The 26650-nt window shown below is 41.8% G+C and overlaps 1 protein-coding gene across 3 annotated transcripts; it reads right to left on the reverse strand.

Annotated features, from left to right (window-relative positions):
* Nucleotides 1-1099: 1099 nt before the first annotated feature.
* Nucleotides 1100-26548, reverse strand: dse (dermatan sulfate epimerase). Of its 3 annotated transcripts, XM_056363224.1 has the most exons (6): nucleotides 26123-26548; nucleotides 23293-23782; nucleotides 15977-16230; nucleotides 8218-8457; nucleotides 5531-5738; nucleotides 1100-4599 (listed from the first exon to the last, which is right to left on the reverse strand). In XM_056363224.1, exons 2-6 carry the CDS (start codon nucleotides 23736-23738, stop codon nucleotides 2853-2855), a joined length of 2895 nt encoding a protein of 964 aa, XP_056219199.1. In that variant the 5' UTR covers nucleotides 23739-23782; nucleotides 26123-26548; the 3' UTR covers nucleotides 1100-2852. The 3 variants fall into 3 exon arrangements, with proteins under 3 accessions (XP_056219199.1, XP_056219200.1, XP_056219201.1); XM_056363225.1 differs by lacking the exon at nucleotides 26123-26548 and having other exon boundaries at nucleotides 15977-16282; nucleotides 23293-23717; XM_056363226.1 differs by lacking the exons at nucleotides 15977-16230; nucleotides 23293-23782; nucleotides 26123-26548 and adding an exon at nucleotides 13689-14005.
* Nucleotides 26549-26650: the final 102 nt, after the last annotated feature.

Here is a 26650-nt window from a genome sequence, read left to right on the forward strand (position 1 = left end):
TAAATCAGCTTTCCCTTCCACCCTCAAGTGTTTGGGCCAGGCCGGACAACAGAGGTCACTTTTCATTATAAAGGAAGTCGTATGGAGCACATCTGGAAGTGATTATCTGCTCAATCATAACAAAACAACCCACAGCATTTTTGTGAGGAGAGGAATGGAAAGATATTCTTCTCATTTCACTCACTTGGACGAGCTTGAGGCGAGCTGAGTTAAGCCAGTGATGAAAGTCACAAAGTCAACAGAAGGCCAAAGGTTTTGTTACATCACAGCTCTGCACGCAGCACAGCTGGACCCCCCCTCACTCCAACAGTTGGATGGAGAACAAGAAATCAGTGTTTGTTTCAAATCAAAATTATTATTATTATTATTATTATTATTGTTATTATAATAAACATTAAAGGGCTGTGAAAATGAATCTATTCTGTTGATGATGGAAAAAACAGTCCTGATCTCTGATTGGTTTTTTTTCCAGGGAATATTTTTGATTAGTGTTTATATAATGATTTTATTCAGCGTGGATGAAGCAACACTCCACCCACAGCTCGGAGGCACGTTGATGCATGTGGGGCGTTGAGGGTGAAGAGTCCAGCGTCTAGACTGTGTTGATCTGGAGACTTACAACAGATGTGTCTCAGCATTGTCAGTTGGTAAATAAAACTTTCCACTTCAGAAATTCATCACTTGAGAAAATCTGTTTCTCTGCTGCAGATTTTATACATAATAGACAACAGATCTTTTTCAACAATGGGGCACTGATTCCTCCAGGAAACTGTTTCAAGTGTTTATCAAAAACAAAGGGGCTTGTTTATATCTAATAAAACAAATGCTTCAAAGCCGTGTGACTACTGAATGACTGCTGAGCTGTGCTTAGTAACCATTTGGTTTTCTGTAGTTATACTATGTTGGCCAACAGAGAAATGAAAAGGATATGGCTGATGATATTTTTGTCTCATTGTCAACTATTCCCATGTGCAGTTCCCCTACTAACAAGTAATGTGTGTGGGTCTTATTCCGCTGTGCCCTAGAGCTCCACTGTCACATTTTCCAGTTCACACATTCACTTAACACAACACAACAACACAAGGAATACACACCTTCGCATGTGTGGGTGGAAATTTTATTCACAAATGGTAAAAAAAAAAGAGAGAGAGAGACCATAAAAATATATCTTGCTTTCACATATATACATTTAAATGTATTTCTATGAACTATGTAGACAGGACAAATCTCAAGTACAGCTGTGGCGACTGCATTATAGTGGCTAACCTTGAGATCTTTGATACAAGGCAGGAACCTCTGAACACTACAAACGACAAACTTCACACAGACTCGGTTCTAAAGCTCCACAGAAGCTTATTACATCAGAGGTGATCTGGTTTCATCTCGGCAAATTCATCAATTCCTATTTGGAATCAGTTGTTTTTCCTGAACACCCGTTAGGTAGATCTTATCGAAGGTGTCAGGGCCAGTGTTAGAGGAAGAAAGTCTGAGATTTCAAGAATTAAATCATAATATCATTGAGAAAAACTCATGATATTATGGGAATAAAGTTGTAATTTCAAGTAAAAAAATAATATTATGAGAAGAAAGTTGTAACTTTTTAATTTACTATCCTTAAGCCCCCTGAGGCAAATTTGTGATTTAGGGCTGTATAAATAAAACTGACTTGACTTGCCTAGAAAAAACTATAATATTACAAGAATAAAAAAAATAAAGAGAGTAAAAGTCACATTTTTATGAGCGTATAAGTCGTAAATTTCAAGAAAGTCATAATGTTACACAAAAACATAAAAACGTCAGAAAATAACAATAAAAAAAGTCATAAAATTCAGAGAATAAAAGTTAAATTGATATAATGAAAATTAAATTTACAATATTAGGAGTATAAAATCATAATTTTGGGGGAAATACTCAAAATATTATAAGCAAAAAAGTCATATCAGGAGAACAAGGTAATTCTGTCACAACTGGGTTCATTTAATTTCACGATCCTAGACTCTGAGATAATGAAGTGTTTATAGATGAACCCTGTGACTTCAGGTCATTTGAATCCCTCATTTGACATGTAAATGTTGACGGACGGCATTAAGACTAAAATATGAGTAGTACTTAAAGAAGCATCTTATAACATTACGACTTTATCGTTTAAATATTGACTTTTTTTCTTGTGTAATCATGATTTTTGTCAACATACATATTTTTTCGTGTTCGTTTAGAACTTAAGTCCTGAAACATAACACGACTTCATTCTTATAACATTACACATCTTTTGTTACAATACGAGAGCTGCAGGGAGGACGTGTTTTTGAGGGCAAACCCGGATGTCGGCGTCTCTCTGGTTCCCTCGAGAAAAAGCCGACGTGTTTGGAAAATAGACGCTGTGACGGACTTTTATTACGATTGAAGCCTAAATACAATCGCAGGGAGTAAAAAGCTAATGTTAGGCTATAAACTAACTACACGTCGGTCACATGACTTCAACGTCACCAACACTAAACTTCAACTTGTAGTTTGATTTAGGTCTGGGGTTTTTCATGACGTATTTTATGTCGAATAAAACGTGAAAGTGTTTTGAGCTTGTGTTAACCATGGACATTCAAAAAACCCACAGATTTCAGGATGAGGGAACAGGAAGTGCTAAAATACAACTAACTTCTGGGTTTTAGGACTCATTCCCGCGGAGCTCTATAGCACAATTTCTTTTCTTGAAATCTCAGATTCTTCTTCTACTACTGGTCCTAATATTCTGGTGCTAAGATCTGGCTCAGACTGAGGTGTGGGGTGCATTTAGCTCACCATGGACAACAGGTCATTTGATCTGTAGCTGGAAGACCCCTCACCCGCTCACGATGTTAACACTGCGTGTGAGAGCAGGAGGAGTAGAGGTACAGTAAGATGAAGCAGTCGATCAGAAGGATGGTGTAGAAACACCTCTGCGTGTGCAAGCTTCGACCCCTCTGAAAGCGAGTCAGTAACACGGCCAGCAGCAGAAAGAAGGTGAAGGTGTTCAGGAGGAGGAAGAGTCGTATGTAGGAGGCTGTGCTGGGGAGACCCTCGCTCCCCGCTGTGGCCACCATGTGGACCTCTTTGAATTTGCGGCCCTTGACGAAGCCGCCCTTTCTGTTCTTGCGACTGTCTGTATAATCCATGAAGGCCCGCGAGTCGGCGTCGCCCTCTTCCGGACTGTCCTCGTACGTTCGCTTTGAAGTTTTCTGCCTCTCCTTCTTTTCACTCACTTCAATCTGTGCAAAAATGTCAGGTAGACTCTCAGAAAGCTTGTCCCCAAGGTTCACCTTCTTCCCCCCTTTGCCCTTGCCCTGCTTCTTGGACATAGCAAACATCTTCTCGATGGCCTCCTCCGTCTTCTTTTTGTCAGAGAACTGGAGGAGGCGCTCCGCGGTCTTACGGAAGCTGGCGGTGTTGAGGACCCGTCCGAGGATGTGTCTCTCCATCTGCTGGAAGACGGGCTTGACGTGCTGGAGGTTGTCCTCCATCACGTTGACGTACTCTTCCACTTCCTCCGGCGAGCTGTCCGCCGCAACTGCAGCCTTCTCGAATACGATCTTCTTGTGGTCCAGCAGCACCATGGAGTACAGAGGCTTGCTGGTGACCTCTCCGGTTAGCAGGTAGATGGTGTAAGTGTGATCCTTGGTGGCCAGGTAAATATCCACGCGCTGGTCGTCGCCGCGCAGGCTGAAGCTCTGGACATCCACCCCTGGTCCAAAGAAAATGTAAGCCACCCTCGTGTGAGGATACCTCAATGGCATTGTGACGTTGACGTAGTTAGAGCCGTTGTACGGGTACCCTCGAGGGTAATTCCAGTATCCTATCACTCCTCTGTTACTGTAGCCAGTGTCATCCATCCAAAACATCTTGTACTTGTCCTCTCCGTGTGATACGAACGCTCCGTGAACGCCATCTACTTTTGTGCCCTGGAACGGCAGCTCCGTGTTGTGAAAGAAGGCGCTCATGGCCCTGGTTGGGCTGTCGGGATCCAGGTGGATGTGGTCGACGAGGAGCAGGAGCTGTGGGTGAAGGAGGAGCAGGTTCCTCTGAAAGTTCCTGATCTTCAGCTCCGGATTATAAGCGGAACGTCCCTCGCCACGGATGAAGACCATTCCCTGTCTCTCCATAGCAGCTTCTACTCTGCCCTGGGTGTCAGCCGCCAGCCCCACTTTGTATTTCAACCACTTCGAGTCGCAGGCCTCTGTGACCTGTCCGGCCCACGGCTTGAAGCAACTCCCTGAGACAGCCGAGCCAAACAACACCGCATTGTTCAACAGGGTGTACTTGGGTCCGTACAGCGCCTCCGTGATGAACGGGACGCCGTTGGGCGCAAAGGTGAAGGTGTTCTGATCCGGGTGCTCGTGGCCGGCGTTAAAGTTCCTCCACCCTTTGATCCACTCTTTGTACTTGTTCCGGTGAACGATGTCGAAGATGGCGCGTCCGCCCAGCTTCCCTGACTTGAAGGACACGAAGGTGTGGTTGGTGTCTGCAGGTAAAGCGCTGCCGTACGTGACCACGCCCCAGTCCTCAAAGTAGTGGAGCTGCGATGTTCCAAAGTCTGACGGAGGCTTGGGCATCAGGCTCGGGTCAAACCTGCAGAATACAATCAGAACACCTGCTTCAGATCAATGAAATACTTATACGTGCATTAGATTCATGAGTACGGAAGCCCTGAAAGTCAAGTGAACTTTTTTAAATCTATTTTTTTAATCTCTGTTTATTGTTTTTTTAAATGAAGAACATACAAAAGCACACGTGACCTTTTTTAAGCGTTTATACAGATTAAAACGAGAAGTTGATTAACAGACTATTTGGGATGAGACAAGAATTTTAATGAGTAATCCATTAATTTTTTTCTAAGGTTTCTTTATGGTTCCAACATTTCAAATATGAGCTTTACGATGTTTTATATCATTGTAGATTGAATAATGACTAAGTTTTGAAGTTGGTCAGAGAAAACAACATATGACGACATCACCTTGTGTCAGTAAACTCAATCAAACAACTGATTATAGCAAAGATGTGATTGTAAATAATACTAGCATGAAGAAAGCAAGCTCTGTAATTATTCAAGATGAAATAAGGTGCAGTTAAGTGGTTTTTTTGTTTAATTTACCCATGTGGGTCCATGTAGTGCTGATGATCCAGGATGACAGACACCAAAATATTACTTGCCATATTACTTGTTAAGTTTGTAATAAGTCAACGGGAACACTTAATGCACCAGAACTAAAAGGCAAGATGCATCAATATTTTTTTGTTGGTCTGGAACTGAAACTGCAGGTGGGAAAGGAGCCAAATGAGTAATTAAAAAAATAATGGACAAATCAAAAATGCCTTGATTAAAAGATCAAAACCTTGGAAAGTCCTTGTATTTAAGAAATGTACAAGGCAACAAATACAGACGTGCACGGTACCAAGAGATAATAATGTTCCTTGGGTGGATTTCCACTTTAATAATAGCTCCACGTAGACAAACTGCAGGAAGATGTTTCCCATTATTAAACTGAATTCAGGAGCTTACCAGATGAACTCTGTGTGGAGAGTACACCATCGCTGGCCCTTCCCAGCCTGCCCTGGCCCTTCTATCACCCTGTTTTGATGAATCAGATCCGCCAGCCAGTTTCCACTGCCATTACGCAACACATAGCGGTCCAAGAAGACCAGCTGGCTTTCCGGCCCATAGAACCAGTTGTAGTTGGAATCTGCGATGGCTACGGTCCGCTGAAAACCTGGTGGAGGCACAAGAGTGGACAACTTGAGTGGTGGCTGCAGAAATTATATTATATCATGAAATAAAAAGACAAAAGAAAGTCTAGTACAGGGGGTCTGCAACCTTTTCTTTTTTCCTCTCAGAGCTACAAAAACTAAAGCGGCTGAGAGCTCCTCATGTCTGATATTACTGGTGACACTTATTCACATATTGTATGGAAACGCTCAAACTGATCTCCGAAGCAAACCAGCTGAATAAAATATGTCTTTGTGTAGCAGCAGTCAGTTTGTACCGAAAACTAATCGTCATAAATCAGTCAAACCTGAACAAACATGATACACAATTATTTCCACTGTCCATTTCTAATAATATAGTTTATAAATCAGAGGGAAAACAGGCTCTTCGTAACTCCAGAACTCGTCACGTTTTCTTCAGTATCAAAGTAATCCACTGATAGCTGTCAACAAATAGAGAATTTGGGATTCATAATTTCCCAAAATGTAAACAAACATTGGCTCAATGAGTTTAGTTTAGTTTTTTAACATTATCCAAAGAGTTGCTGAGGCTGGATGTCTCCTAATGCTGTTGTTGTTGTTAATGTCGTTGCGTTGTTTAAACTATGATTCGTACAAGCTGTGGTGCAATTTATTACAGGATTTGACGAAATGCTAAATACGGATTTATTTCCAATGACCAAGTGGAAAGGAACAGTGTTGCTGACATTCAACACTGACTCGGAGCTACGATGTTAGCTGCACGTTATAGCGTTTACGTCCAGCCATAAACACGCAAAGAGGCAGTGAGAGGACAGCAATCACCCAACTGACTCTTCAGCTCCTTTCACTGAGCTCACATTTCAAACTCCTTCAGCTGGCACACGAATTGACAGACACTTCTTCAAGCACTTGAACCTCTTCTTAACTCAACACTTCCAGCTGTTTCTATCACTTGCACATCAACTAACACTTTCTTTTAGTGTTTACACCTCGTGCTTGGCTTCGATTTAAACCATTACCTCCGTGTGCATATACGGTGGATTTCAATACGTTAGGATTGTTTCAGTTATTTTAAATGCAATTTTTTGTCAGAAGTGAGCACACATTATTTTCTAGTGTTACATTCTGATTACCATCCGTCAGCTCTACACACACACACACACACACAGAGTCAGTCAGTGAGGGGACAGCAATCATCCGGGCTGCTAAGGGGCCAGTTGAGGATAATCTGGCCTTGTCTTCCAGTCTGGTGGAGGGAGAAAGCTGCTATTGTGGCTCTGGGTCTGAGGGCTCTCCTGGCTGGTGCAATTAGAGGTGCTGTCTGAGTGCAGCAGTGCCGTTCAGACACAATACAGAAACTGTTGGCGGGGGGCTGTGAAATGTCTGAGCCTGACCTAAGGGGCCCCCTCCTTCGCCGCTGCCCTCCTCCTGACCTTCGGATGAAACTTCCAGGACGCCACTGATCCCCGCAGGCCTCAGCTCAGCTTTGAAAAGGATCCAGGAAGGTAATGACTACACGCATGCATAACCCATATCAGCTGAGAGGAGAAGCTACTCTCCAATGTGGCAGCCTCAGGTCATTTTCATGCCTAATCTAAAACATCCAGCTCTTGGCATAGAACATGTATCCACGCCAGTGCTAGCATTAGCTGGCTAGCTAAGTAACCATTTATTCACGGATTGTTGACTTTGGCAGCCTGAATATATCTGTTCAGGAGAGAAGTACGGCGCCCCTGAGAGCTCAGCGCACTGCAACTACATGCTCGCAACAAATGTGCTGCAAATACACACAACACTACCAAACACAGAAATGCACCACAAGCGGCATGGATGGCAACGGAAGTTTTTTCCAGGGGACATAAAAAAAAGTGACAAACCCGTCCGGGACGCACTCAACGCTTTGTCAATACTTAAAAAGAAATAAGCCGTGTGTGTGTTTGTTTGCGTTGTGTGTGAGGATCCAGCTGAGAACCAGGTCAGAGCGAGGTGAGAATGTACACGGGGGCGTCAGTGTTTACAGCTTTGATAAGAGGATGAAGTATGAGGGATGAATCATTTATTTAGCAAAGCCACAGTATAAACAGTATTTTATATTTTATATTTCTAAAAGTAAATCTGGGGCAGCCTGTTTGAATGGGGCCCGATGAGGCCGATTGAATCAATAATAAAGCTGCAGTCATCGCCGGTAGACTTCAGTTAACATTGGCCAATATATATATATATATATATTGGCTATATATATATATATATATATATAGCCAAAGCGAAGGCGGGTGTGACTGTGTGGCCAGAACCTGTGTAGGCCTCAGAATCATTAAGGGAACTGATAAAGAATCTGACCGACAAGCAGAATCCATAATGGCATTGGTATCAATAACAATCTCACCCCACACTCTTGTGTATTTGCAGCACGTGTGTCGGACCGGACACTTTATAGTGTATCACATTCGTACGTCTCTCAGCCTTTTTTAAAGAGGAAACAAATGGTGATGTGGCAGTTACCGGGCAGGATGGTCCTGTAGAGGAAGGCAAAGTGTTTCAGGAGCCAGGGGTGGTCGAAGTGGCTGATGGCAAAGTGGCGCTGCACCAGGAACATGTACTGGAACAGAGAGCGGGTGGTGTAAGTCCCGTAGGCCACGCCTTCGTACAGGGAGCCGTCCGTCACGTCCCGCAGGAGGACCATGGACTTCTCCATGATGGACAGCGCCTGCTTGGTCCACAGGTAAGCCTCCTGAAGGTAACCTGGAACACAGGAATCAGAGATGGAGTCACAGGTTAAATAGAGTTAGAGGTTTTGTGTTTTACATTTTCGACTGTAAGTAGCGATGCAACCGATGTCCAGTCCGACTATGACCAGTGCTCACTGGCTACACAAGTTTGCACACGCTCCCATTCAAGTAAATGGGAGCGTGTCCAAACATTTACCTGGTACTGTCTGTTTCCAACTGAGCCGCCACAAATGCCCTGGTGCTTAGACCCGGCAGGGGGGTAAATTTCTCTTGAAATACACTGAGGGAAACCCTGTGTCAGCATTAAGTTAGGCTACTGTCGCATGGTGCTGCAGTGCAGATTCAGTCTCACTTACAGCTGCATTAAAACAACTCAAAAGTCAGGTCTTGGCAAGTTGATTTACACATGCTGCCTGGAAGGTGAAAAACAACCTGGCTTTTCTTGGAGGAAGTGCAGTGTGATTTCTGCCAGTAGCTTCTGCTCGAAGCGCTGATGTCGACCTCAAGATACAGTACGTATTGGCAAAGTGTGAACAGATAAACATGTTCAAAGGGCTGCACAATTAATCAAAATACTATAGAAATTGCTATACAGTTAACTGCAGGTGCATTATACAAATCACAGCAACAACAATTATTTTGTTAAAGTTAAAATGTGACACAACAGACCATAAATAAACATTGCTCTGCTACAGAGACAAATCTTCGCACATACATTGTTCCAGACAGACCTTTAGTAACCTTGTCATATTAATGCTGGAATCTGATTGGATGACAGAAGGAGTTTAAATCTTTTCAGGGTGCATTCAGGTAATGTGCGAGGATGAAATGTCAAATATTTCAAACGTGTCAGAGCATCAGATTTGGTGGAAACTGCGTCTTCAAGAGTGACGTGAGTGAGTATGGAAGTTAAATCAGTCCAGCTCCGAACAACAAGGTGATAAGACAAATCAGAGAAGGAATTATGATTATCGATGATGTAGTGGACATGACCTGCAGCAATAGAAAAGGCAATATCTAAGAGAAAAACAATCTTGCCTGTACGAGTTATGATTCAAGAGTGTAAAGGTGAGGTTAGCTACTAGCCACATAGTGGTGCTAGTTATCTCTCATTTGAGTCAGAGGAGCAGAAAATCAGTGGGAACACATTTCCCAAATATAACTCCTGTGGTATGTACAATCACTGAGATACTGTTAGATTTTTATGCATTTTATACTAATCCCCGTTGAAAAGCTGCTGACAAGAATTATACAGTATATATGGCCAGGAATAGATTTCTGCAGCTTTGCACAAACAAAGAAAGAGCAGTAATCCCCTTTGACGCTGGGGCCTTGAAAATGCTTAGATTGTAGAGAATACGGTATGTTCTCAGCAGGATGTGAAGTGAGAGGGGCGAGCGGGGGCCTCGTGTTATGAGTATATGAGTGCGAGTGTGTTATGTCACTAATGGAATTAATGAACACCAGCATTACAGCAAACAAACGTCCTCTCAGTCTGTTACCTAAAGAAACCTTCCACACACAGCATCGCTATGGAAAGCATGACACCACTATGGCACACTACACCATGTATACTCTCTCTCTCTCTCACACACACACACACACACACACACACACACACACACACCGGATCACACACACACACACAGGATCACACACATAGAGTTTACTATGAGAACAAGCGACCACATAAACACTCCAGCCACAGCTCTTTGAGGAATCCCGGGGGCCATCGGCAGTAACCGGTTGGGTGGGTGCAGGCCCGGGGTCCGCCCACCGGAGCCGTCCCCAACAGTGTTTGGTTTGAGCTTGGGGACCGCTGGAACCACACAGAGCAGGTATTTACCATCAAACAGAAACTCCTGGCACGCACAAAGACCACATTTACACAAACAGAGCTTCACCGGCACTGGCACAGTCCAGGGCCACACTCTCCGAGCAGCGTAGGCTTCCAGAGGCTTCAGACACTTTCCTCAAAAAGTAAAAACATAATATGAACAAGTCCAATTTTCATGACAGTTGCAGAATGTGTCAGTGGAGTACCATGGCTTCCTGTTGCTCGACTAACGTAAACATTTCACTAATTTACAACTGAATATTTTTGGCAAGTTGAAGACACAACATTTGTCATATTGTTGTAAAAATACATTTTCACCTTCTGACCTTCAGTCACACGATGACTGTTACTCCATTATACCCAGCTCTGCTGCACCGTGCCTTAAGAAAAACACCTTCCTTCTTAGCTAGCTCTTTTAAGCTAGCTAATGTCTAACTGTGTCTAACTGCTGTTTGGAGCTGGGCAGGAAGTGTATTGTGAGTTTATCATCTGAGAATCTTTCAGCAATAGCAACTATTAACCACATTAGTCTAAGATTTTTCCAGAAGAGGAAGAAAAGAACAGTTTCAGAGGTAACAGAAAACAGGAAAGAAACTGAGCAGTCAGCATGAGCGATGATAGAAACTATAACAGAACAAAGAAGGTAGGCATCGCGTAATGAATCTCAAATGTCATTAACAGAAAATGGCACAGAGCTGAAGGGCACACACGAGAGAAAAGAGAAACCATCACATAAACCCACATTAAAAGGAAAACACATACCAGACCAACTACATCCTGTCGGGCATGTACAGCACAGTCACAGATGTATCGGAGGAACTGGACAGTGTTGTGCATGAACGTTAAGGATGTGCATGTTTTTGTTGAAATTATCCATTCGAAAACTAATGAGCATGAATGTGAAAATAAGAGTGACAGTGAAGGTATACTGTAGATGCAATGGTAAATTTACATTGCGAAAAACTGGGAAGATTTTACGAATATAAAACCTTCATGGATTAAAAATTCATAATAGAAAGTTGCAGTTTGAGTCTCTTTTATTTCTTTTATAACTATGGTCTATGGAGAAATGCTTTTTGGGGCTGCTGGAGATTTTATTTTATTTATTTTTTTACTCCGAGTGGCCACTGGGACAAAGTGGCAGCAGGACTGAGTGGTGGTGCTGTATCCAGGACAGAACAGTAACTCTGGTTTCACCTATAATTTCCTGTTTCCTAGAGTCTAATAACTCGGCGAATTCCTCTACAGTAGGTTTTGTTTTGTTTTTTTTTGGTCTGACTGGCTCCCATGCTGTTGCCTGGTGCCGGTTCAGTTCAGTTTTGTTAAAGGTGAGAGGATTTATTTTCTGATAACGCTCTTTAACTCGACCTTCACTTTGTCACACGAGTGTTGCTGGAGGGAAACTGCAGGGATCTTGTGAACATCTGAACCGGAGGGGGGGGGGGGGGGGCTGGCAATTATTTTCTAATCTAGTTTAAAATTAGGGGTGGGACAGAGTAAGCACTGAAATATGTTTCCCACATGCTGACAGTTTTTACATCCATGTGCTTTGCTATAGTTTTGGCCTCTTCATCGCAAGAATCCACCAAAGTCACACGAACCTGTTCACACTGTCTTAATACTTTGTGACTTTCCAGCAGATCGTTTAACCTCAGCCACTCTTGCCACGTGTGACGGTTATGGGATAATGTTAATGGTAAAAGAACTGACTAGAGCTAAAGCTTGCTAACATTAGCCACCATGAGCTACTGGTCACACCAGACCAAATGAATACAATCATAGGAAAAAAGTTTCCTTTTACTACAGATATAAAACTCATCAGAAACAGCTGAAGAAAGAACCGGATGACGCAACAGTAGTACATTGCATTACAAGTCATTTTTTGGCTATTACATTTTCTGGAGCAACATTTCAGTTTCACAACAGGGATTAGTAACGTTTTATCGCATCAGTGACTCCACATTTACTGTAAGGCCCGTGACACACTGCTCTTCCACCCATGTTAACAGGTTGCAGCAGCCTGTGTGAGACACACGTCTGAGGCGTGGCTCCAGCCTCTCTGCAGCGGCGCGTCATACGCAGTTTTGGCGTGGAACCTATTTTTCATGTGTGAGGTGCAAGAATAGACATGAAAAAGATCTGTAGATAGTCATACTGACATTATACCAGCAAGATTACATAACTCACACATTTCAAATTAGTTTCAATGTCTAGGCTTAATCTGAATATTTCACAAGTAAGAGCCTCTACTTTGTTGAATTTTAATATTTTGATGTTATTACTCTTCAATTTAATTTGGCTTGGGCGAAATCCAAAATTTAATATCTCAATACAGTCCAGATCACATTTCTGTTTTGTTTTTTTAATGATATATAATTATGTTATTGTATTTAAGGTGTTTTCTTTTAATAATATATAGTTATATCATATGTATGTACTGAAGCTGCCACTGAACAGCAGTTCAAAGTTATATTATTAAAAATATCAGATATCGGATTATTGAATATCAGCACAATACTTTGCAAAACTAAACTTTACAAATTTCTTTCCAGGAAGCCAAAGCAGTTTCATCACAAACACCTAAGCCCACGTGTGCACTGATAGTAACTGATGAATTGCTCTGATAGACTCTACAGTGTGGGTGGTCAGGGCGAAGGATGTGACACAGCGGCCAGCTGGGGGTTCACTACAGATGAACTGTATTTAAACTGTGCGCCGCTCTGGCGCTTGAAGGCACCAACAAGCAAACACCTACATCTGGAATGCATGTCTCCTCTAAGCTGCCGCTGCCTCCTTATCTGGTTATCTAAACAACACGAGTCTGTCGGAGCTTTACAAGAACCAAAACCACATGACAGCACAAACATTTTTCATTTCTGTGAACTTGTGATTTTAAGGCACAAAACAATTAAAAAATAATAACTTTGTCCAACATGTCAGCAGTGGGCTGAAGTCTTGTGATAGATGACTAATAAAGAGGAAAAAGAAACCAGAGTTTCTTCATTTCTGGCAGTTCTTTCTGGAAAATTTCCATTTATTCTGACAGAATAATATTTGGGCGTGATGCCATCCCTCTGCACAGGAAATGAATGATAGTCACACAAAGAGGTGAAGAAGTGACGCCTGAATGAAGCTGCTAAATCAAGCGGCTGAAATAAGATGATCATTGCAAATGCATCATGTGTTAGCGATCTAACAAGAAGCAGTTTTCTCACCCCTGCCAGGTATGAAACCATCATCTCTGCATGAGGCCTCCGGTAAAGCACACAAACAAATAAAATCTGTCGTAAACAAACCACTAAAGCTGCAGCTAAACAGATTCCCCCCCCCCCCCCCCCCCCCCCCCCCCCCCCCACATACCCCCCCACACCCTGTAACAAAGACAGGCCGAACTGGAGCGAACTCACTTTTTCCTGAAGCAAAAAGAGGTCAGGCTGTAACTCTCCTGAGTGTTCACAGAGCTTTCAGCCTGTTGCTGCCCTCTTCAAAAAAAAATCCTTGAATAAAACCACTGTGACCACGGCGGTTCTCAGTAAGACAGCTGTCGTTTGGTTCACATCAGGACTGGATCTTTTGTACCAGAAATCAAATCCCTGTAAGCAAAACAAGCTGCACTGCAGGACTTCACCTTTTGATGGCCCATCTCTGCTGCTGCACACAGTATTTAGTGCAGGATATTGAGGCAAAAGAAGAAGAAGGAGAAGAAGAAAAAAGGAGCAGGGAATCAGATCCCACAGAGGAAATGCTGGAGAGAAAAAAGAAAACAAATCTTAAAGGAGAATGTGACAGTTGTGGAAAACCTCATCTGGAGTACAATTACAAAGGATTAAGAGCAGCGATATCAGATATAACCTCAGGCAGTTTCTCTCATAAGTAAACTGAAGACTGGCAAGTCTCACCCTGACAATAATTATTTAAAGCTCCATATTTTCTTCTTCTCCTGTGTTTTATCTGAAGTGTTGATCCATAAGAAGATATATTTGTGGTTTTAAGAACCAAAAACCATCTCAGTGTAGTTTCACATCTCCTCTCTCAGGCTTCTCTCTGGAGCTCTAGTATCAACAGGTCGGTGAGCCAATCAGAAGAGAGGAGGCTCTGAGTCTCTCCTCAGATTGGCTGGCTGTTTTCTGAGTAGGTAGGTAGGTAAAACACTCAGAGAAACCAAATCCTGCAAGGCTGGATGGTTGGTCCAGGTGGGCGGGGCTAAGGGAAGTGACTGCTTTGTTGTGACATCATAAAGTTCCAGAAGTCCTGACGGCTGGTTTTAAGGCTCAGTTTCTGAATACAGGCTGTGTGCATTTCTCTGTGGACTGAAGCTTTGATACTTTCACTGTATTAATATAGAACATAGACCTGATCTATAATCAAACTACACATGGTCAGACCTTTAGACTAGATGGGACCTTTAAAAAAAAAAAAAAAAACTCATAAAATTTTAGTGGGATTAAAAAACTGAACTGAACTGATTGGTGCTAAAGTCTGACAGGGTAAACATGATTTCCAATCCCTTTCTGATCCCTATCTTCTAAAGTGAAAATCCTTTTATATCACTGGATGACACACACAGCAAATACTGGACAAACCCTAACATGGAACTACTGAAGATCCTGAGTCAGAAATATTAAAATCACATGCTTAAATTATTGACGTAATATAAATAAAACCGAATGAACAGGGAGGACAGGGAGAATTTGGCTCTTGAAACTGACGTGACCATGATGAGTGAAAGAGAGGAGGTATCACTCTGTTGTTGGGACAGAAACAGATGTTTTACAAATATTTCTATACTCACTCCAAATGTGAAACAAACATGCTTCAAGGGTTGAAATTTGTATTTTATTTAAATAATGAAGTCAAACTTGGCAGAACTGACACTAACTCTCCAACTAGCATTTTGATTCAAACTGAAATTCCATTTAAAACCACCTGTAATTTCACATTTATCTTATGTACACTGTTGTTTCAACTGTGGGCCTTAATTGTCCATTATCTTAATTATCAAAATTATCCTTAATACCAAGGACCCTGACGCTGCAATAAACCATGTAATAAGTAAACTCCTTTCTTCCAAGTGAGCAAAATAAAAATCAAGTTAAACAGTCAAATTAAACGGTTAAGAAGTGAGCAGTTCTGGCAACTCTCTAAAAGGGAAAGTGGCAAAACATGGTCCATAAAGTTGCTACATCTGTCATAAAACCCCTTTAAAAGGCTGCTAAAGGAGCCTGCTGGAGAAATCTGGGACAATTGTGAACGAGTGAATGTAAAACGAAGCTACACATTTTACTGTAAGCTAATGTCCTGAGCCAACTTTGATATCTTAAATTTAACATTATGTATATATGTGTAGGTATATGATATGTCGGCCTTCAGACCACGATATTAAACCCCTCCAGTGAAACCCACTCTAATGAAATAGCTGTAGTTGAGCTGCATTTTCAGTTTCTTTACAGGTTTTAAATTTACCTGTAACTGTTTGAGGAGAAATATATTCCCACTCAAAGCTGGAATGAGTTCTCTGGCTAAAGTAAATTAAAAAAAAACCTCATATCAGAGTGGAAATTGTGGAAATTTCTGCTCATGGTTGGTCACTGAAAACACTGGAGATCATCCTCTGAGGAGCATGATCATCTGAACCACATTTCTTTGAACCCTGCAGCAAGGGTAACACCACATAACAAAGACCTGAATCACCAACCTTGGGTCATGTAAACCAGGCTTCCCGTGAGCAGCGCCACGCAGTTGGTGGGCTGGTGGTTGTGCAGGTACTGGAACCCCCAGCCTCGGACGTAGGACTTCTCGTACATCAGGCGCGACGCGTTGCCGATCACCTGGAGGAAACGCTCCTGCTGGCCCTTGCTCAAGTACTCGTACAGGAAGTCGTAAGCGGTGGCAAACCCAACCAAAGAGTGCGCCAAAGGAACCTCATCCCAGGGGGCGTCTTTGACCAGCCTGCGACACAGACGACAACACGAGACTGAAGGCGAGGCAGAAACGTGTGGAGCTTAAAAACAAAACATGCAACGGTAAGCAGGTGTGAAATTTTCACTCTTTAAATGAGACCTAAATGCTGCGTCATGAACAAAAAAGCTTTCCTGTGCAAAGCCTTTTAATAAGCCTAAACACAGCTGTAAAACGTCTATTCACTGTGAAAGCAAAAAATAAAGTCGCTAAGTAGCATTTTACACCACAAATACAGCTGCACCAATAAAGAGACGTAGAAAGTGAAGCATGTTGCAAATTCTCTCCCGGTGAACAGGCGCTGGGCTTTAAGAACGCTGACTTCTGTAAAGAGCTCGTGTCGTAAAAAGGTGAGCGGTATTCTCCAACCTTTCTGGCTGCTTTAATTAAAGAGAAATTAACTTCAGATGTGGTGATTTACTGAGGCTTTCTTTCAAATTAGCTTATGAAAAAAAATTGTATTGTTATATTGCTATATTGTGTGTTACTCTCACTATCAAGCAAACTGGTAAAACGGATCTGTAATGTCTTATCCCCGGGTTGGTGCTCCGGTAAGTGTCCGAGCCTCAGTGTGAGACACTTCGATCGGTGAATGTGTGTTTTTGAAACTTATTGCGGAGCTGCAGCTTCACTCTTTCATCCCAGATCGCAGTGTAGCCGCGGAGTCTCTGGCTTAACAGGTGACAGGTGTGTTTACAGTGTTTAAGCTCTGAGAAATGTTAAAACAGGAGAAGGTGCCAAAATTAACATGTTCACAGCCACTACCCCACACCCCGCAATAATATTGTAAATTGTGATATTTGGGCTGGGACTGAATCGAGATACATTTTGGATATCACCCAAACCTACACAACATATATCAGAGCAAGCTGTGGGACACTCCTACAGCTTTCCAAATAATCTTTTTTTTTTTTTTTTTTTTTTTTTTTACATGAATCATTTCTAATGCTTGTCACTGAGTCTGACTATAAGTAAACACAGAGAGTAGCATCCTGGAACCGCCATTAGGGCTAATGTGCCAGCTGACTTCACCATCCTGCCATTTTCATCAGCGCATGCCAGTTTGTTTCCATGTATGAGGCTGACTTTGGTTACACTGTCCTCTCAGAAAACTAATAACACACTTTTGTAATGTCATCTTTCCAACTGTTTAGCTGAAATCTCTGCTGCCTAGAAAAACAAAAAAACAGCTTGTCAGTTTCTTCAGCTGGTGACTTAAAACCCATTATGGTCGGATTTCTAAAGGAAAATTTAATTTGTTCACACAAATTAATAAACGTAACAATATTTAACATATGTTTCCTGTATATTAAAAGAAATACAAGTGACAACACAACATTGTTTAATAGGTATTATTTAATCAACTTATCTGTTTAGATAAGTAGAAGAAAAGTGATATTAAACAGATAAATATCTGACTTAGCTGGTGATAATTGATTGAAAATAGTTTACCTTTTTATAATTTTAGAGCATCTGTTTTGGTGCTTCTATTAATCCCTCTCTCTGTGAGGTCTAGTTCTGCTTGTACAAGTGGCAGTGTTTTCATAAAGTGCATACTTCTAAATGCGCCACCAAACTTCTGCTTTCAATCAGCTTAATTGGACTGTACCAATTGGACTGACCTGATTGGGATTTGGTTCAATTTAGTTTCCTTACTATTTAGTTTACAGTAATTTTTGCTTTTGTTGTATTAGTGACATTAAAAGAGTTGTTTGTAAGTTTTGCTATAAATAACGTTAGCATTAACAGCTGTTTACTTATCAGTCTAGAAGAAACATTGTGAGTTCAGCATCAAACTTCATTCCTTTACTCACCAAGAGGCTGTCTCCACAGGAGACTTCTATTTCTATCACTTCTTTTCTTCTAGTGAAGTTAGCATGCTAACCAGCTAGCCCCGGCCCTTTAACATTATAGATGGATATATTGTTGATGTTGTACGATCCATGCTACTGCTTCCATCAAGTATGCTTGCCATCTGTAAGTTGTGTGCCTTGATTCCACTAACAAGATTTTTATTTAACTAAAAATATTCTGTAAAAAAATAACAGAGCTCTGAAAATGTGAGCGTTGTTATGTCGTGATTTTGAATGAGGTTTCTTCTGGAGCGGACCCCTTTAGTTCAGCTCTCTATAGACCCTGACTCCTGAGCAACTCCCTGAAACTTCCATCTGCTCCATTAATTTACAAGTAATTAAACACATGATAGACTATGTCAGTGATATTTGGGCAGGTTCCTCCATTTGATGTTGGTAATACAGTTTCCCCTTGTTAAGTGGCAGCTGACGTTTATTTGAAAATCGCTTCCTGCATAGTCACGCCAAGGGATTAAACTTCTTTATGCTGCAGTTTGCTCATATGGCAAAAAGGAAAACTGTAATAAAATTACTGCCAAGTCACTGCTTGACTGTATATCGCATTATTCCAAAGCACACAAAGTCTCACTTCAGTGTGTTTGCAGACTGTAAAAAAAAAAAAAAAGAAATGGGGGGGAAAACGAAGCAGGCACCAGTATGCCACAAAGTAGAAGTTCCCCATCGGAACATGGTTCGTGGAGCTGCTTCAGACATAATTGAAGGTCATGAATACCACAGCTGACTGATTCCTGGAGCCACTCTGCAGAAGCCCTCAGAGGTTCAGTGACCATAATAAAAGTGCGGCCAAGGAGAAAACTCAGTGTGTTGTTAAGACGTGAAAACACATGCTCAGTGGCTTCTCGTTTCTGCACTGTGGCACACATAATGATATTGTGAAAAATGTATAACACGGCACCATCTAAACCCCCACCACCACCACCCCCAAACCCAACCCCAAGAAATAAGCCACTGGAAAATCCCCTTCTTTCTGTTCAATGGCCGAAGGGAACGCAGCAGCCATGCAGCAAAATGAGAAGGATTAAGCTGCTAGACTCCCCTCCCTCTCTGCATGAAGGAGGAGGGAGGGGGGGGGGGGGGGGTACCTGTAAGAGAGGGGATTGTCCCACATTTCAGCCAAAAAACAGAGTTAACTTAGTACCTGATATTGTAATATTTAACACGTTTATCCGTCCGTCTGCCGCTGTTACAGGCTAACACGGAGCATGAGTTACCAGGTGATCGGGGAAAGGTGTTAATACTTTGAGCAACACAACAGGTTAGTCTATTCAGACCACTGGGAACGAGCGCTTCTGTGTAGTGGTCTGGTGATGCTTCCTCTACTATCACTGACACTTCTATAGAATCGACAAAAAAATCTTGTAACCAGGATTTATGGAGAAAAAAAAGTAAAAGTGTATTTTTGGAGTATCTTCACTTTACTTAAGTATTATCTTTATTGTGACTTTTAGTTCATTACACTTAAAAGGCAAATATTGGACTTTGACCCACATTTCTATGAAGTACTTTAAGTCCGTGGAAAGATTTTTTTTTATTTTGAAAATGTAAGCATGTTCATCACAGAAGAAAAAGATTCTCTTTCAGAACACCGTTCATTAAATGGCCTTATCTGAAGTCCATGTTCAAAAGTTTAGAAATAAAGAAAAATTCCTTTCATTTTAAATGTTTGCTGTGTTTACTACGACCAAAGAAATATGAAAACAATCGCTCCTTTATGTTGATTCAATTGTGTTTTTATGACCATGTCTACACCTGTGTATCGTACTTTTTTTTATTCTATAGGTTCTACAGTCAGTAGGTAGTTTCAAACTCAACTTTACTTTAACTCAACTAAGAAATTTGACTGAACAACTATAATTTAAGCTTATAAACTTAATATTTGTGACTCAGGACCTTCAGTATTTGGATCAAGTAGTTTGTGAAAGTTCTGCCGAATACATTTTTTTTTTGCATCACTGCACAGTAAATGATGTTTGTACATATTTTGAAAATCAAATCAGAGTATTACTGAGGAGAAGTCAGTGCACTGTAGCAGCTGAGAGCCGATTCTGTGAATGTATGTAAATGAACAGTAGGTTACCATGGATCCCAACGCTGTATGCAACCGTTCTCCCAGCATCATTTCTGAGACCTTCACTCCTTTAGTCCTTTCAATAAAAGCTGTGCAGAACTTGGAAGCAGTGAATGGCTGTAATCCACTTCTCAGCCATTTTGCACTTGCCAGCCAGAACTAATGTTCATTGAACTTAATCAAATTGTTAGGGAAATACGGAAGCGCTGTTGACGGCCGATGCTAGCATGAGGTTCAGGTCCGTGGCCGACTGAAAAGCAGAAGGCTTGTCGAGACACGGGCTGAAAGGATGGAGTCGGCTGACTTGTTGATTGCACTTCACGCGGTGTCAAGTATTATTAAAAGTCCCACATAGTATAAAGGTAGATTATAAAGCAGGTCTAGGTTCTATATTAATACTGTGAAAGTGTGAAAGAGGTTTTTGTTGAAATCTGCTATAATTTTAATCAATCACAGTCACTCACATTCACCGACCTGTTGTTACTAGAGCTCCGGAGAGAAGCCTGAGAGACGGAAAACTACACTGAGATGGTTTTTAGTTCTTAAAAACACAAATATATCTACTTATGGATCAACACTTCTTTTTTTACTAATGGTTCCTACATATTTTTCTTTAAATATATGTGAATAAAAAGCTGCAGTTGTAGTACTGCAGTGGGATAGATGGGACCTTTAATTGTGAGCTACACTGAGAGAAAACCCAGGGAGCACCTACCCCCCCCAGACCCAAAATTAGCCGCCAAAATCCTGGGTTTAATATTAATCCATTAGTTATAGACAGACAGGTGAGAAATTAAAAGGAAAAAAAACTGAAAAAGAAACAGGATAACAAAGCTCCCGTCTACAGGACATGAGGGGTCACTGAATGGTTTGATACTGTGGGGATGAAAGTGATACGAATCATATGCTGTGACCTTCATGATGGGAGATTTTGGAGCGACATGTCAGCGCTCTCCAGCACCATCATCGTGGCATCAATGCCAAGGAGGATTGAAGATGTTCTCACGGCGCACCGAGCCGTTTTAACTACTACTCTACTCAAGAAATGAGTCTGTTGACAGCAAGGTCCCACACTTTATTCAGGTGGCAGCAGAAATCTCAGAGGCACCTAATCCAAAATTAGATCTATGTTACTATATAATATATATATATATATATATAATATAAAGTTTTACAGAAGTTCTTAACATATTTTGTGAGCTGTACTCAAAGGGGTTTAAGCTCACTGTCTGTTCCTGAGAGTCGATGTTGACAACTCCTTGTTGTGGTTTCATTCGGGCGAGTTCACAAATGTTGCTGCATGTTGATGTCTTTAAAAACATCAGAGACCCGCTAATGAAAACTACCTTCATCTGCTCTTATTTGCTGTGACGCTCAAACGCAGCAGAACACATTTTCTCGTCGGCCGTTTTGCAGCTGTGTTCAACCGCTGGAACCTCAGGCCTGACATGTGCTTCACCATGTCAAAAACACAAAACTGACGAGTTCCATATGAAGGCAGCTTACGTCCACACGTGCTAACACTGACTGATTCAGTCCTGTATGTTGAAATGAGGACATATTTTGCCAAAACCCCCGGGCCCTCAGAGGTCCCCCCAAAGAGGCAGTTGGTTTGTGGAAATATGTACAACTAAAGTACAGTATTAACGGATATGATAAGCGCCTGAGGGCAGATCCTGCTTTATTAACTCAACATGTCCAAATCTAATTTAATCTAAAATTTCATATTTTAGATTATGTCGTGTTTACTCGGTGCATATTTCTACATTAAATCTTCTTTAGACAGATTACGACACTGCAGTCCTGGGGCTCTTTATACATACAGTGCACTGTACACCAGTGGTTCCCACACTGGGGAAAAGGTCAATCTCAAGGATGGTGAGATGATTTTTAGGATAGAAAACCAGAAAAAAATATTTCTGCAAAACTTTCTGACTTTTAAAGGTCCCATATATTCCTCTTATCCTGTGTTTTATTTGAAGTGTTGATCCATAAGAAGATATATTTGTGGATTAAGAACAAAAAACCATCTCAGTGTAGTTTTACATCTCCTCTCTCAGGCTTCTCTCTGGAGCTCTAGTAACAACAGGTCAATCAGCCAATCAGAAGAGAGGAGGCTCTGAGTTTCTCTCTTTTGATTGGCTGACTGTTTTCTGAGTGATCCAATAAATATATAGCAGATTTCAGGTAAAAACACTCAGAGAAACCAGATCCTGCAAGGTTTGGATGGAGGGTCCAGGTGGGCGGAGCTTGGGGCATGGCTGAAGGCGGTGACTGCTTTGTTGTGACATCACAAAGTTACAAAAGTTCTGACGGCTGGTTTTAAGGCTCAGTTTCTGAATACAGGCTGTGTGCATTTCTCTGTGGACTGAGGCTTTGATACTTTCACAGTATTAATATAGAACCTAGACCTGATCTATAATCACACTACACATGGACATCTGCCTTTACACTATGTGGGACCTTTAAATTTGTGAATATTTCAGCTCCATGTGCCTCTAAAACTATTTAAAATAAATGTGAAAAGACTTAGCAATATTCAAAACTAACAATTAGCAATTAATCAATATTGAAAATAATTGTTAGCTGCAATCCTAAACACAAATATACACATTTAATCTCTCCCTGATCAAATCTAAAATTACAGACTTGTGAAGACATTTGTAGAAGGTTAATTAGGAAAATATAAGAATGTTAAGTGAAATGCAGGAGCCCTTAGATAATGCTAACAATTAGGGCAAAGTGGATTCAGTCCCTGTCTGGTATTCAGCTCACATCTGAACATTTCATTTCCTTTCATCGGGGGTGCATGTTCAGGAGACAGCTGCTAAACATATTTCCTGGACCACAGACTTATCGGACCACAATGCATCTTTACCAGAGCTCTGCCCACAGAGAAAAATGAGAGGACTCTGGGAATGGGACTGGATAGAAAAGCCTCGGGGGGGGGGGGTTAGCATTAATACCAAGTTGATGCACACACGGGGGTGGAAAGAGATATCAGGTACCATCTGTGAACTCCACTGACTTGATTTCTAAGAAGAACAACAGGCCTCAAATCTAATTGATTCCAATTAAATAGATGAAATAATAAAAAGACAGAAAATCTACCAACTAGGCTGAGCCGCCATCCTCTCCATGTAGTCCTTGGCCAGGTCGAGGGCCCCGGCCCTGTGAGGGTACAGCAGGCAGAACATGGACAGCACACCCAGGTTGTTTCCGTACACCTCGTTCCAGCGGGCGCTGAACTCCGCGGGGCTCCAGGGGGGCAGGTACCCCTCCGGGTTCTCCAGCATGGTTTCCCCAGCCTCACGGATCCTCCTCGCCATGTCTCGATGAGTCCCTGTGGCTGCGTACTGCAGCTCCTCCACATCCCCCCGACTGAAGTACAACATGGGATGCCCGTCATAGTTGCCTCCCATGAAGGGGATTCCTCCGCTGGGGTCCACTTCCGTTGCCGCCGCCGCCGCCGCCGCCACCGCCACCACCGGGGCAAGCAGGGGCCACAGCAGACTTATGAAGAAGACTGTGGGGGCCCCACGGGTGTGGGTTCTCATCGTCTCATCAGAGAGGAGACCGTGGCATTGCCGAAGGAGCTCAGCTGAGAGGGAACAGTGGGGGAAGAGAAGGATTTGAGAAAGCCAGCCCATATTCTGCACAAAAGCCCTGCATTCCTTGAATAATTAGATACAGCTGTAGTTCTGATGATGCAGGCTTTCCATACTGATGTAGGCCGTGAATGAGCAGCACGGTTAAAAAGTGGCCACAGCACTGTCACATGAAGCAGGAGTCACTGTTGTTAAAGTCAAAACATCAACAGGTTTCAATTTCCTGTCTCTAATTCTAATTTCTTTATCATTCCCAAGAACTTGCGTGCAATTAACCACATGCATGTTACAAATGGAGGTTGTGTTGCACCTTTGCATGTTGCGTTACTTCATATTCACCCCCCCCCCCCAGATTTGTTTTTGAGCCGCTTTTGTGAGACAAGTCTAGCCATGCACACCCAGATGTCCAGACGAGCAGAGCCGGAGGTCATAAAAGGCCCAGTACTGCAGTAACACGACTCTGCTCGACTGAAACAAGCTCTAAAAACCAAAGTGCTGCGCTTAACAGAAAGACAAGAGTTGGCCCAGCGTCTCCGCTCTGAACATGAGGGTAAATTCCATGACCTTAGTGGAGCTTCTGGCAAAGGCCTGGTGGAAAACCATTTGGTAGTGATTTAAACGACGTCTAGACTGGAGTCCGGTCTAATAGGTGTGAGCTGTCAGGGCTGTGTGTGTGGAGTTTTATGTTGTGCCTGATAAACAAGTCGAGGTACATACACATGCTTCTCCTCCTGAGGGTTAGTTCTGAGATTCGACCTTGTGAGGCGAACACGAGGACGGTCGACGAACCAGCTGTGTCATGAGCCAAGATGAGCTAAGACTGAATCAGACTAATCTTAAACTGACTCGCTTTAAGTTGTTTCTCTGAATTCAATGGATAATATTTAGGAAGCGACTCACAGCAGGTCTGAGCTGATGAATGATCGATTGAGGCAATTAGAGATTAACAGTCAAATAATTTATCAAGCAAAAAAGGAATATGCAGGTTACAAGCTCTTACATGAGAGGATGTGCTGATTTCTCTGTTTGACATCATTGTAATATGTAAAATATAACTGACTTTAATCTTTTAATCCTGCACTTTAATGAGACATTATCTATTTTATAATCTGTGTTTTTATACTGTTTTCTTATTATGCTTTTATCTTTTATTTCTGTTCGGCACAATGCATGACCTCTGTGTATGATAATGTCCTACACAAATAAATGTGCCTTGCCTTGAGCTCTGGGAAGTTGCGATGGCATTTTTCTAACTATTTTTGCAACTAGATAGTTAATCAGAAAAACAATAAAGAGATTCTGCAAGTTGCATGCCTAAAATAATACGTGACAAAAGAGAAAGACTGGGTCATTGATAGCGTGGGAATCACACATCAGTATATTGTGAACACTAACTGAAATCTGTGAGTTGCACAGAATATTGAAAAGTGTCATGCATCAAAAGACACTTCGCATGTGTTTGCACTGCGATCAAAACCAAGAGGTTCTTCTTTGCTGATCTATTTGTTGGACAAATAAAGTCACATTTAAGTATAGTGAACACATAAACTTACACCAGCTTGTGGAATAAGCTTTTAACTGAAGAATCAATCCTCCATTGTTGTTGTAAAAGCCCCCAGAGTTCCTTAAAGTTAGTTATAGTCCTGTTTAAAGTGTCTCTGTACTTGTCAGGTACTAGAGTCTTTCTATTGTGTCATAGTTGTAATATTACTGTTATTCTGTCCTTCTAATTTTCCATAAAAGCTATTCTTCTTGTATTGATTAAGGGATTATTGTAGTGAAATAGCAAAAAAAAAAGAAGAAAAACAAGAAAAGTCATTGTAAAAATAATAAGCTAAAAGAAATGACCATTTAAAACCAGTTTTGTACCTTCCTCTGTTTCCCGTGCTTAAAAAAGAGTCTAATGCTTCTCAAATGAATTTAAACATGTCAGTAAACATCGTTTCACAGTTTTACGACGGTACAACAGCAGATGTTTCACTCTCAACCACCAGAAAGTGTCAAGGTCTTTACCCACAGAGGAAACTCCTCCATCTTCTTCATGGGAATAAGATCCTACAGTTACAACTTTTTAACTTTTCCTTCGTGTCCGTCTTTCAGTTTCATTAACAGGCCACATGTCTCCCGACTGCGCCAGTTTTCAGTTTTATGAATCGCTCTCCACCAATCGGCGAAGTGTTTTTTTTTTTTTTAAACAGTAATATCAGTTTATCGATGGTATTGATAATGCTAAAAAAAAAAAAAAAAAATCTGCGCACAACAGTCGCCTTGTTCCTGCCGCGACCGCGAAAAAGCCTCGGGAGCAGTGAAGGGAAAAGAGGTCTGAACGTTACCTGTCAGAAGCGCTGCTCACAAATCCGTGTTGCCGTCCTCACAACTGTCATTTCTTCTTCTCTTGTCACAGCGGTGGTGAAGGTTTCTTCTCTTTTTTTCCTTTTTTCTTTTTTTTTCTAACAAAGGTTATCAATATGTTTGAAAAGTTTGGTTGTTTCTTGAGGGGCGAAGCAGAGCTAGAGAGCGGAGGGAAAGAATGTGTGAGTGCGGAGGGAGCGTCATGCTGGCGAATGAGGAGGGGCAGCAGGGGAGAGAGGCTTAAAGGAGACCTAATGAATTAAGTGGATGCCCTCCTCCCACTCATCTACAGCTACATCAACTAGGTACTGCACTAGAAAAGTTCAAAACTAATGCACACAGGAGATACACAGTGGTAAGAGTCTACTTCTGACATGTTTGACTTGGTTCAGACTGTTAAAAAATAAATCCCCAAACATAACTATTAGACCATTTTGCCATGATGGTTGAGTCTTGCCTCCTTGCTAGCTCCAGTTTGTACATCCAGTGTAGTTTTGTATTTGATGATG

Source organism: Seriola aureovittata, chromosome 19 (genome assembly GCF_021018895.1).
Source record: "Seriola aureovittata isolate HTS-2021-v1 ecotype China chromosome 19, ASM2101889v1, whole genome shotgun sequence".
NCBI classification, from domain to species: domain Eukaryota; kingdom Metazoa; phylum Chordata; class Actinopteri; order Carangiformes; family Carangidae; genus Seriola; species Seriola aureovittata.